This window comes from Achroia grisella, unplaced genomic scaffold (genome assembly GCF_030625045.1).
Source record: "Achroia grisella isolate CSIRO2021 unplaced genomic scaffold, CSIRO_AGI_Agris_v1 utg515, whole genome shotgun sequence".
Lineage (NCBI taxonomy): Eukaryota > Metazoa > Arthropoda > Insecta > Lepidoptera > Pyralidae > Achroia > Achroia grisella.
The window spans coordinates 1,591,887-1,604,334 of NW_026712908.1; the positions used below are offsets into that span (position 1 = coordinate 1,591,887).

Below are 12,448 nucleotides of genomic sequence, written 5' to 3' on the forward strand. Positions count from 1 at the left end.
ATTCTCATGTATAAGTTAGATTATAGTAACATTTCAATACAATCCATTCAATAGTTTTTGCATGAAAGAGTAACAAATATCAAATTATCCATCCATCCACACTAACAAACTTCCACATTTATTATTATTATTATAATATTAGTAAGATTAGATGTAAAGGGTATATCAAGTTAGGCAGAATCATCATGAAACGGATCCACATAGCATTTTTCAAACAAGTAAAATGGATTCAAAGTGTTTTCAAACATGTAAGACAGAGAAAAGAGGTACAACTGTCCTACTCTTATACAGTATGTTACATATGTGTTGCCTCTATTGCTCAAATAATTAAAATTTATATAATATCTGATACAACAAGATAGATATCATATATCTATGTATCTTATCATTACTTGTCAGAGATTGTTAAAATGATAAACTCATATTTCAACAGATGGAATGAGGAGACTTGATGGGTTCAGTTGACCTATTTTTATACGTAAAACTTGTATCAATCTGATACAATTATCATTTCTACTTATCACATATCAATCTTAATATTACTTATTAGAGGTTGATAAGAGTATCAATACCATAATAATTATGATTAATTGGATAATAGGAGATACTAATGATCCATATTTAACCAAAATGTACAAATGTTGAACTGAAGTTATTCAGAACATTTTAGTTACAACTTTATTTGTATAATAAAAAATTGTAGCAAAATGTTATAATAATATTATATATAAAAAACCATTACTGAAATAGGTAATGATATAAATGTGTGTACAATAAAGTGCATTGATGTTATTAAAAAAGGTCTTAAATTGGTGTTTAAAAAAATCTGACAGAAATCTAAATTCTAAATTGTAATTATATGGAATGGATATACTTATAAGTAACACAAATGAAAAATGTAAAGAAAAATTGTTAAATATCGTAATTTATTGCACAGAAGTATATATTGTTATATAATAAAAATAACACTAATGAACTTTTCATTTCATGTGATTTTTTTTAATTAATTTGAAATAATTAAAATATTGCCCTTAAGAAGATTTAGAAGGTTACCATTAATCAAGAAAAATATTAAATAAAGGAAATTTAATTTGGTATATTACACTCTAAGTCACTATTATACAATAATTATTTAATTACTATCTAAATACATTAAATTAATATATAAAATGTTCACTTACAGATTTAAGCTTCTTTCTAGGTCGCGATGGTCCCTCCATTTTATCAATACAATGCAAATTTATAACGGACTACCAAAAGATCAGATAACTTTTGGTATTTTTTTCCTCCTAAGGCTAATGAGGAAAATAGATATATTATTGAATTGGCCGACCGACCAAACCTAAAGTGAAGTATGACTATATACGATATGCACTATTGTTAGTCTCAGTTAATTATTTAAAAACTGCTATTGTGTGGTTATTGTTACAGGCCATTGGAAATTAAAATATACATATCTAAAAAGCACAATCAAACATTAGCTTTAAATTACAAATTGTCATGTTAAAAAGCAGATTCCACAACTCCAGGGAGAAGGGGACAACCGGTGTACACACATTGACCTTAAGTCTGACATAGAGACTGACACTACTGAAGTTGAAGTACAGAATAGGTCAAGTTGTCAATTAATGCTGTTCTATTACACTTCGCTAAACAAACAAAAATCCCAATATAGCACAATTACTTAAGAAAACTTAATTTACAAAAGTTACGTATCCAAGTTTTACGAACATGAAAAAATTAGACCCACTAAAGAACGTTGATTATCTAGAGGTCCGGAAGTTCATGCTGCCCAATACCGGAGTAAAGGTCTTCGACCTGAGGCCCCAACCTGCACCCTTCGAGGACGGTGCAGAACATCTTGTGTCTGCGTTAGTAGTTTTCATCAATCAAAGGTTTTCATTGTTCTTTGAAAACATGTAATCTATCTGTGCAGTGTGGATTTTGAGTGACAGACTGACATATGACTGTCAAATTATATGAAAATGGCGATACTATATTGTGACACTGCTTGTTGTGTTGTACAAGTGGTACATACTTAGGTATGTCGTAGAATGAGGAATATATTGTTTCTGAAGTAATATATGATTATGGTAGTTTTACTCCAACTTACCTGATTCACGAAGTTAGCTCTCAATATTCTATTATAAAATCACTCCATAGTCATCTAAATATTAAGTGATACATTTTGTGATAGAGGTGTTAAGTGCAAACGCTTTATACCCTGCTGAAGGTAAATCTAATTAGAATACGCATAGGTAATATAAGAGTATGTTTGTTATAATAAAGTAATTAAAAGCTTCGGCCGATTTGAACACCTAGTGATTTAAAATAAATTAGTGAGTATCATTGTACTCGTCTGAGTGTTTTTGTGCGCTATGTATATGTGTAGACAAAAATAAATATTTAAGTATTTCGCTCGGGTAGTACTCGTACATAATAGAAACACTGCGTAATATGAAAATAAATGGCGTTGTGTCAATTGTGCTAGTTTATTTTTATTTGAAATTATTTATCTTATAAACACTCCTTACTAAATAATAATAAGAATAATAAACTCTTTATTGTGCAAATAGAATACAATAAGAAAAACGGTAAATAAAGAAAATAATAACAAAAGGCGGTCTTATCGCTATAAGCAATTTCTTAAGGACAACCTGCTAACAAGCATAAGACTAACATACATAGAAGAGGTAGATGGCACACACAAGACACTATAATTATTAAACGAATAAATAGACATACATATATAGATATATATATAAATAAACTTGCACATATACATACATATATATAACATATTGGAAGATTTCAGAAATTAATAGGAAAAATAAACTATAGGGACAGATAATGAGACCTTAGACAATTTGTAAATATTGCATGAGATTGAATGGAGAGTGTTAAAGAGTTCCAAAGGCGAATGGCTTGCTAAACGCTGAGCAAGTAATCACAATGATACTCATTATTATTTATTCCATTTTCATTGTTTTCAATTGTGTTTAGATAATAGTCTTTCTCATCTTTTTTACAGTGATATAGTACACCTACTGATAAAACTTGTTGAGGTGGTAGACATATTTGAAAATGCCAGCTGTAACTTCCACCACAGTGGAAGATCAAAATGATGCAGAGCAGAAGATGTGGAATGCTCTCAAGCGACATATTATAAGAGAAAGACAAAGAAAGAAAGAAGGTGAGTTTATTTAATATTTGTATTTTTGTTTAATTCTCCTACCATTGGTACGTGTGAGATCATATATATGCAGAAACCTTCCTACCACAGTTTTAAGCATTACAACCTTCCTACTACTATTATAAGCATTATAACCTTCCCTCACGACCAGGGGATCTACCTAAGGGCTCTTTGGGCTGCAGTCCAGGGCCTTTAGAATATAAAAAATATCTATAATGTTAAAAAACCTGTCATAAGGTTGGCAACCCTGAGATCAACCAACACATAGAAGTGTGCATGTATCGATGGGGAATTTCTGGTTGCTTGTATCAGGTGGCTGTATTTTTTTTGTTGAGTAATATAATTAGTTAGGTCCCTGTGTAGATTTAGCCTAGGGCCCCACAAATTCACGATCCGCCACTGCTCATGACTAATAGTGATCAGCCAGTGAAGTCCATAGTGTGTTTTAATGATATAGGTGTAAAAGAAGATTGTAAGTATTGTTGAATAGTAATGCTAAGTAAATAGTAAGCTAGCACTACACCATATTAAGTTGACCTCTGGAAACCGTCTTGGTTATTTCCTGATATTTTCATCATGATGGTTTAGCTGACCTAACTTCATGCATTCTATCATTTTTAGCTGGTGTCCTGCCAGCATATACCATTGCTGTAAGCAGCTATGCCATTACCATCTATACATCAATTTTATACATAAAAATAAAAGTGGAGTCTCTGATAGTATCATTGAAATAACCATTTTCTACTACATGTATATGAATATAAATATGGTATATACACCAAAATAACATTTTTTACAATTTTTGTCTGTCTGTCTGTGGATCTGTTTGTTCGGGCTAATCTCTGAAATGGCAGGTAGCTGATGTAATAATGAGTAACTTAGGCTACTTTTATTTTATAAAAATAAAGTAAAATTTCATGCAGACAAAGTCGCGGGTACAGCTAGTCCATTATAAATATATATATGTATATACCGTTTGGTAAATCTTGGTTATAACAAATGATTACAGAATATGAGGCTGAAGTTGAAGAGGAAAGATTACGCAAAGAGAAAGAAGCTCGTGAGAGACAGGATGTCATGACACTTGGTATGTTCTATTTTTGTTTTTATATGTATAATTGGGAAGACAACCATACTGACAGCCCACTGGATAGTAAATAACTGGTGGAAATTGTTGCACATATTTATAAATATTATCATGAACATTGCTTCATCATTGAACGCCTTTGGCAATAAGTGTCGCCATTGCTTTGTCATTCAGGAAAACTAAGGTGTTATACCTATGTACTATCAAAATTCTCTGCCTTACATATCAAGCTGCTTGGCAGCTGAAATAGTTGGTACCTGGATAACCTGTACTGTATTTTATACAAATATACTATCTTGGTATAAATATCTTGGTAATGGGTCATATCAGTCATAAAGAAGTCTATTATTTATAAGATGTTTGATACTCACTATTACTGAGAATCATAACTGATTATCTCATAAGGGGATTATTTATGAGCATGTCACATGATCTTAATATTTATTGCTATTTCTTATGGAAATTTCAACAGAATTAATCATATAGTAATTTGTATAGGAAATTGAATTCCATGTATGTATATTATGTACTATTTAAAATGACAGAGGAAACTAAGGAACAAATAGAACAGTTAGAACAGAAACTAAAGCAGTTGGAGAAAGAGAAACAGCAATTATTTATGCAGCTAAAGAAGGTACTTAATGAAGATGAAATCAGAAAACGACAGCAGCAGAAGGAGACTAAGTGAGTATGACTCAGCTTCGTTATTATAAAAACAGTACAATACACACAGCGCCAACTAGTCCCTAGCTAAGCAGAGCTTGTGTTCTGGATACTAAACAACTGATATAAATACTTAGATGATTTTTTTACGTAATATATATATTGCGTAAAAAAAATCATACAAACAATAATATTCATGAATTTTGTATTCAGAATTGAACCCGTGACCCTCGGAAGTAAGAAACCATTGAGATCTATAATAAATACATTTTCATAATGTCGCGTATAAACTTGTTGGTGCATAACTAACAGAATATCATAAGTTACGTTAGTTTATAGTTAGTAGTATTTATTATTATTTAGTACTAGGTGACCCATGCAAGTTTGCTGCATGACACTAGCTATTTATCATTATATTTCAATCTAAGTCCAATTTACATCATATCTTTTAAAATTATAGCTTATGTGTTATTCTGATCTATAAGCTATATAACTGAAAAATCCGAAGAAGAAGAAAGCTACGCCCACTCTGCAATCTATTCTATAGAAAATTGCAGATATTTTCCTGTGTGTATTTATTTTATAGCTGTTCCCGCGGTTTTACCCGCGTGATATGTATAGCCTATATATTATTCTAATGTATGTATAAGCTATATTACTTAAAGTTTCATCAAAATCTGTTTAGTAGATTTTCCGTGAAAAAGTAACATACATCCATCCATAATCTTTTTTTTTAGTGAAATGCCAATGAAGATGGCAATGGGTAATCTTCAAATTCCAATGTTTTCAATGCCGCCATCCAGTGGACAAGGGGAATTAGCCCCTCAGGGCAGACCTCCACCTCTAACCTCGCATTTATTAAATAAGGTAATATCACTATGTTGTATATATTATATTAAAGCGGCACTTTGCGACATATGTCACGACCGTCTTTCGCCTATTAGAGGTCCTGGCACATTAGGATAATGATCATAGTAATGAAGCACTATTTTGTTAGAATGAACAAAGTCATTTTTTAAATTGACTCTTTAGAGGCAAAAATAATTTAAAAAATCGGGGTGAAAATGAGGAGTTCAAGTTCTTAGTTAGCATTTGTTAAGACTGATTTTCAGGCGAGAGTAGAGTAGCTATTGTTTATCGTTTGGTAATGGAATAGGAACTAGACCAGACTAGGGGGCCCCAATCCATCGCGAGGCCCTGGGCACGTGCCGTGTAGTGAGGAAGAGGGGCTTGACAGATGTAACAACAATATATGTATAAAGATACCTGTATATATAACAGTTGAATTACAAATTATATTCGTTTTCGCAAAATTTAAAGAATGAACGATTATCATAAATGCGTAGGTATGGACATAGAAAACACCCATCTCGGTACACAGAATCATACTCATGAAGACAAATGTTTGCGCCGTATGTGGAACTCACACGCTAGAACCTAAGTGGTCTCGGACAATGCGGTTACAGAGGAGCCTCCTCCCCTTTCTAGGAGGGTATATTAAGGTTTCGTAAGGATTGGCCATCCCGGTCTCAGGGGTCCATAGGCTCCGGTAATCATTTACTATCAGATGGGCCGTTTCACGTATGCTTGTTTGCCACCATAGTAGTATAAAAAAAATTCAAATGTCTACAGCAAACCATAGTGCGAGGTGGGCCTATGCAGACAGGTGTGAAGCGCCAACGTAGTCCATCACCCAACTATGCATTATACGCCCATCGTATGCAGCCACAGATGAAACACCAGTCGGTGTACTCCGACCACAGTTAGTATACTTTAAAAAAAATAGACTCTGCTCGCGAAATGTAATTTAGTAACTTCTGAATCTGATAAATATATGTTAAATTTCACGCCGATTGGTGAATAGTATATACTAGTAATAATAATTCTGGATAATTCACACGATCTAGTTCCAAGCTAAGCAAACTTATTGGTACTAGACAACTGATAAAACTACTAATATATACAAAGTTGATATTACAAAAAAATAAGTATATGTACTATTTTTTTTTTTTTGTAAATATATAAGTCTAATATACATAGAAAACAATCAGACCAATACAAATGTTTGTATTGTGCAATGATTCGAATCCACGACCATCGGAAGTAAGGCGGTGTGCTAAACTGCTAGAGCATCAACGTCACCGAACCATTGAGGTTCAGACCCTATAAAAAATAAGGATATTGAATTTCGTGTTCATTAATAATATTAGTCATGGGTTAATATTCATTTTGTATTTAGTTTCGTGGCCATAGACAAATATTTAAATAGACTACTTTGAATCTACTTTGCGTACCGATTTCTTAAAAGAAAGATGAAGATTGTTTGTGAAATAGTTTATTGTAAAATGTTTAATAGCTAATAAGTATGTTTATTAGAGGTTCGGTATAATAAGGTAAAACAAAGTTTCTGATTTATTAGAATGTGATTTATGAAAAAATCTTTTACAGAGGTAGAAGACGGCCGCATGAGCCGACACTTGACGCGCGCTGTGCTATGGAACAGTGAGTTGAACCAAATAGGTGTCATCACTGTCGCTTTAATCAACCGCCTTTAGTTCTCACACTTCTAAATTCAAATATTTTCATTTGTTTTTTTTATTTCCTTACCATTTTTTTTTCATTTACTATGCTTTAAAATTTTTATTCTTTGAATTGAGTACCAATTCATTCTACGACTTTACTTTATTGCATTTTGTTTTGATAACATTTTTTTCTGTATCTTTCATTTTGTTCTAATTTCTAATAGCATGAATTTCACCAGTATTATATGTAAAATTACTTCATTTAGCTATTTACTGACATAACTAAACTTTATTTGGGTAATGTATATTGTTTTTGTGATTAATATTTATGATAATGATGTATATAATAAATGAGTATTTTTATTTGTGTCTATGTGAAAAATTTATGTGTGGTTTTTGGATTTGTGTTGTTTGTAGCGTAATTAATGTTAATGTAACAGTGTAATTTGTATAAAAAAATTATTATTTATCTAGAATTTTAGTTGCAGCTAAATAATTAATAATATGTTCTAAATAGTTAATTATGTAAATAATTAATTAACCATACGTTTATAATTATTCGGTCGGAGAAATTAGGGGTTCCGTATGTTTGTAGTAATTCATTCTACTAAAACAATCATACCGGTCCGACCATTATCCAAGGTGGTGTAGACAGTGGTACTGTCGATGTGATGGCAACACTGGACATTTCAATATTTTTCTCAATCTATCCATTTAGAATCCATAGTAAAAGGGGCAAGTTTACTCTTCTCTCGTATTAATTTTTGGTTTGAGAGTCCAATCAGAAATATTAACACACAGTTTTATTAGATCTACTTAATTTTTTTGCATTCCGTATAGTTAAAAAGTTACAAAGTAACTTTGGATATTTATATTATTGCCCTACAAAAATAAAAACAAATAGGAATTTTGTCGTACGTATTTACGACTATGAGTTTATATATTACATATTTTATTCAATGTTTGCTAAGGTTCGATTTGATAAGGTTTCAACTATCAGAACATATTAAAAATTGATTGATGATAAGACTGATTTTTACGCCATCTATTTACCACAAATAGTCTGCGAATTATAAAAAAAAATTACTAATCTGTGTAATGCAATAGACAATTAAAAACATGTATACTTACAGAACCGTCGCAGTATGCATCCGGCGGGCCCTCGGTGTCACCACAGACCTTCTACACTATGCCCTCGTCAGGCGTGGTGGGCGTGGTCGGTGAACGACCACCACCATTGTTGTATGCCCACCACGCACACACACCACACACGCCGCATACCCCCCACCATACGAATCTGATGTATGCGCCGGCGCCGCAACCCACGCAGCAATATTTTGACTTGTTGAAAAATAGGGATGGTCCACAGCATCAAGATTCTAAGAAGGATTCCCAGGTATCACAGAAATGAATGATTATACATTTTATTTTAAAGTTTCATTATTTATTCCATACATTTTATTTTCCAGGCTCACAGTTAAGATTTATATCTTATCAATAACTCTATAATTATATTTATGCTCCATAATCAGATGTCCGACATTTTGCAATGACAATTAGGATTATTAAAACGAACGTTAAAGACGCACAATCGAACGCGTGGAAATGCGCTCACTAGCGGCACGCGCGGTCTTTCTCGTTCTCTTTGTCTACATTTACATGCACATTATTTTCTGCGTGAAAGGTTTCTGTGCGTGAAATAGCGTACGTAAGCAGTTTATTAAGGTTTTATGTTTTCAGCCGCAAGTGCTGATTGGTCTGAGCGAGCCACACCACCCGTCTGTGAGTAGCGGTGTTGGATACGCACAGCCGCCCGTCAGTCGACATCTTGCCATACACCCGTCTACTCAACATACAAACATGCAGGTACATTCAACACATTATTATCCGGAAATGAGACGTAGACGTCATACCCTTTTTGATTTTAAGACATGTAGTAAAGTAGTTCATCATTAGATTAGTGTGATTTATGAAATCGTTCCTATTTTTATATAACTATTAGTTGTACCCACGACTTAGTCATCGTGGAATAATGAACTTGGCTAATTATAAAAAGCTAAAGAAAAAAATTTTATGGTACCTTCAAAATGAAATTCTATAAGAATTTTAATTACTTATTTTATTTGACCACTTTAACGATATTTTTTTTAGAAATATATAATGTCATATTTTTTTTTATATTTAATCTACTGCCTTTAACCAACTAATACGTTTCATGCTTAGCTTGTAAAATGACGATACTTCCATACAACCTTTCATCTCCCCTTTCAATCCCCTACAACCCTTTTTTGTCGCATGAAAACGTAGCCTATGTCCTTTCTCAGAGTCTAGACTATCTGTGAACGAAATGTTATTTAAATTTGTTCAGTAGTTTTGGTGTGAAAGCGCGACAGACAGAGAGTTTGTCTCTCTATATTTACATAGTTAGTTTCGCATTTATAATATTAGTAGGGATTAGTTGTTATCGTTGTCTGCTTTTTTGTGATAAAAAATGTCCTATGTCCGTCCTTCGTGTTATAATCTAGGTATATGAATATATAAAAAAAAAATCTTATTAACAGCTGTTCATACAAACATTTATAATATGGATAGATATATATCACTTTTACAATTCAACTGTTCTGTATTCATTTTCATGCAATATTTTTAAGTTCTCACTCTAATTAGGAATCTTTTCTTAAATATTTGTTAATAAAGTTATTTACGTCTATAGGGGTACAAAGAGTTTGCATCACGTATTAATATTATGATTATTAAATAAAAATACATACATAATATTAGTGTGAATACCACAGCAGAATTCACAGCATTCAGAAATATATCTGAATACAACGACCATCAAATCATCAGCTTCTAATTTCAAATTTTAAATTGTTTAATTTTTTTTTTAGACTGCCAAACCTGGCAGCATCACTCAAGGCTACCCAGTGCAGCAGTCCAACTCCAATGTCCAGAACCCGATATATCCGAATCGACATCGATATTAGCTAGTAATTATACGGCGGCATGCCGCCAAACCACCACCATAGCATTGGACAGTACGCCCCCAGTGAAGCTAAGTACAGTTCACAAGTGTATCGAAACGTGGCAATGGAAACGCGCCTTTTCATGAGACAATAGACGGTTATAATTTTATACCCACTTTCATAAACGTTTTGTACTCTAAACTTTCATATAATAAACTCGTGATTTTATTAATTGCAATATTGACATATTGTATAAGTTATAAATACAAACTAATAAACCGACAGACCTGTAATTATGTATATTACGAATATGTATTATTTTGTTTAATTCATATACAGTAAGAGACTTCTTTTTCGACCATGAGTGTACAGAAACTTCATGTAGGAATCTACAAGGAAATCTATTTTCTGCTCATTTTGAGTTAGAATTTAAGACTAAATAACGTTGAGTTATGTTCTGGACTGTTTATTTATTTGACATTGACCTGTCCCGGCAACTCCTGGGCACTCAAAAAATGTCAATTCATATAATGTTTCTTTCACACAGATTTAGTTATTTTTTTAATCGGTCACGTACTTTTTGTTTTTATTAATAACTATCAAATATTTATAATAGCTGACCCGACAGACTTTGTGCTGTTTTAGTGAATACGTGAAGAAGTTAATACGCGGCCAAGGTAGGTAGGAATTTATTTTTATATATACATTAGTACATAACTACTAAGCCTATTGTCTCATGAAGGTGGCATCATATGTGTGCAGTATACGGTTACAGTTTGACGGGTTTATCAACAGTGCTTCAATGGAAACTGGTGTTGAGTTATAGTGCAAAATGATATAGAACACAGGAAGTGTTACAGGAACACAGTTTTAAGTGATGATCGAAAATGGAAGTGTAATATTAATTGACTATATTTTTATAAACGGTACAGTGTATTCAAAATATGCTTAACAGATTGAATTATTTATTGTACAAATGACATATTCATATATATTTTTTTATAGGTTTTAAGGTAGAATATTCGGGGTTTACATATTACAGATTATGTAAAATAATAAACTACTGTTATAAATTTTCGTTTAAATTACAAACGGGAAAACGTGAATTATAAAAATGTATTGACTTCCTTTCATTATGTTTAGTTTAAAATTCGCGATGAAATTGTATGTCCGTACACAATTATAGAAACAATAAGTTTTTTATAATGTCATAGAACCAACAGAGCTATGAGCTATGTTATTTCTTTATAATGTGTAACTTTTTTTCGAGTAAAAAAACTCGCTCGCAAAATAAGGGCAAAACTATAATAGATACGTAAGAAATTTTTGTAGAAGCTGAATTTGAAGTTTTATTTTAATGTTCTACAATGAAGCTCGCATATTCTACCTTATGTACCTACTAAACAAATGTACATTTGATCATTATATACTTTTTTATATGCCGCTCATGTAAATGCTACAGTAGTGACAAATGTGTACAGAAACGAAATGTAATCAATTGTCTAATATACTAAGACCTCTTCTTGAATGTAAACTGCACTTACAAATCTTACAATGTATGATATTGCAACTGTTTCTCAGTAACTATTAATATATAAATTGTATTGGAAATCGTATGTATACAAATATTTCATGTATAATACCTCCTTACGGCCTGCACAGACGGAAGAGGCTTTGTCCATAAACTGTCTATATATTCTTTGATTTAATCAAAAAGGGAAATAGGAAGATACATATGTTTAACTAACTATATATAATATAAACTCAACAACTTGATTTCAAGTTATATTGTGAGAACTCTTCATTCTTCTTCACTCCGAAATAACGTTAACGTCCGGTGAAGCTATAAAGGCCAACTGCAGTGCTTTATTATGTATTGTCGTTGGTATCAATTAAAAAAAAAAATTTTTATTTAAACCACTTGATAGTTGCAGTAACAAGTTATGTTGTACGGTTCGTATCATATCTGTCGAATGAAAAACTACATTTGAGTTTGTTTCAAATATGAAAGTTACCA

The 12,448-nt window shown here is 32.0% G+C and overlaps 1 protein-coding gene across 3 annotated transcripts; it reads left to right on the forward strand.

Annotated features, from left to right (window-relative positions):
* Positions 1-2,027: 2,027 nt before the first annotated feature.
* LOC131847052 (G protein pathway suppressor 2) lies at positions 2,028-10,610 on the forward strand. Of its 3 annotated transcripts, none has more exons than XM_059196495.1 (10): positions 2,028-2,258; positions 3,032-3,193; positions 4,203-4,280; positions 4,826-4,964; positions 5,681-5,810; positions 6,576-6,705; positions 7,392-7,445; positions 8,599-8,861; positions 9,206-9,331; positions 10,357-10,610. In XM_059196495.1, the coding sequence occupies exons 2-10, from the start codon at positions 3,085-3,087 to the stop codon at positions 10,450-10,452; spliced, it is 1,125 nt and encodes a 374-aa protein (XP_059052478.1). In that variant the 5' UTR covers positions 2,028-2,258; positions 3,032-3,084; the 3' UTR covers positions 10,453-10,610. The 3 variants fall into 3 exon arrangements, with proteins under 3 accessions (XP_059052478.1, XP_059052477.1, XP_059052479.1); XM_059196494.1 differs by having other exon boundaries at positions 2,028-2,233; XM_059196496.1 differs by lacking the exon at positions 2,028-2,258 and adding an exon at positions 2,320-2,339.
* Positions 10,611-12,448: the final 1,838 nt, after the last annotated feature.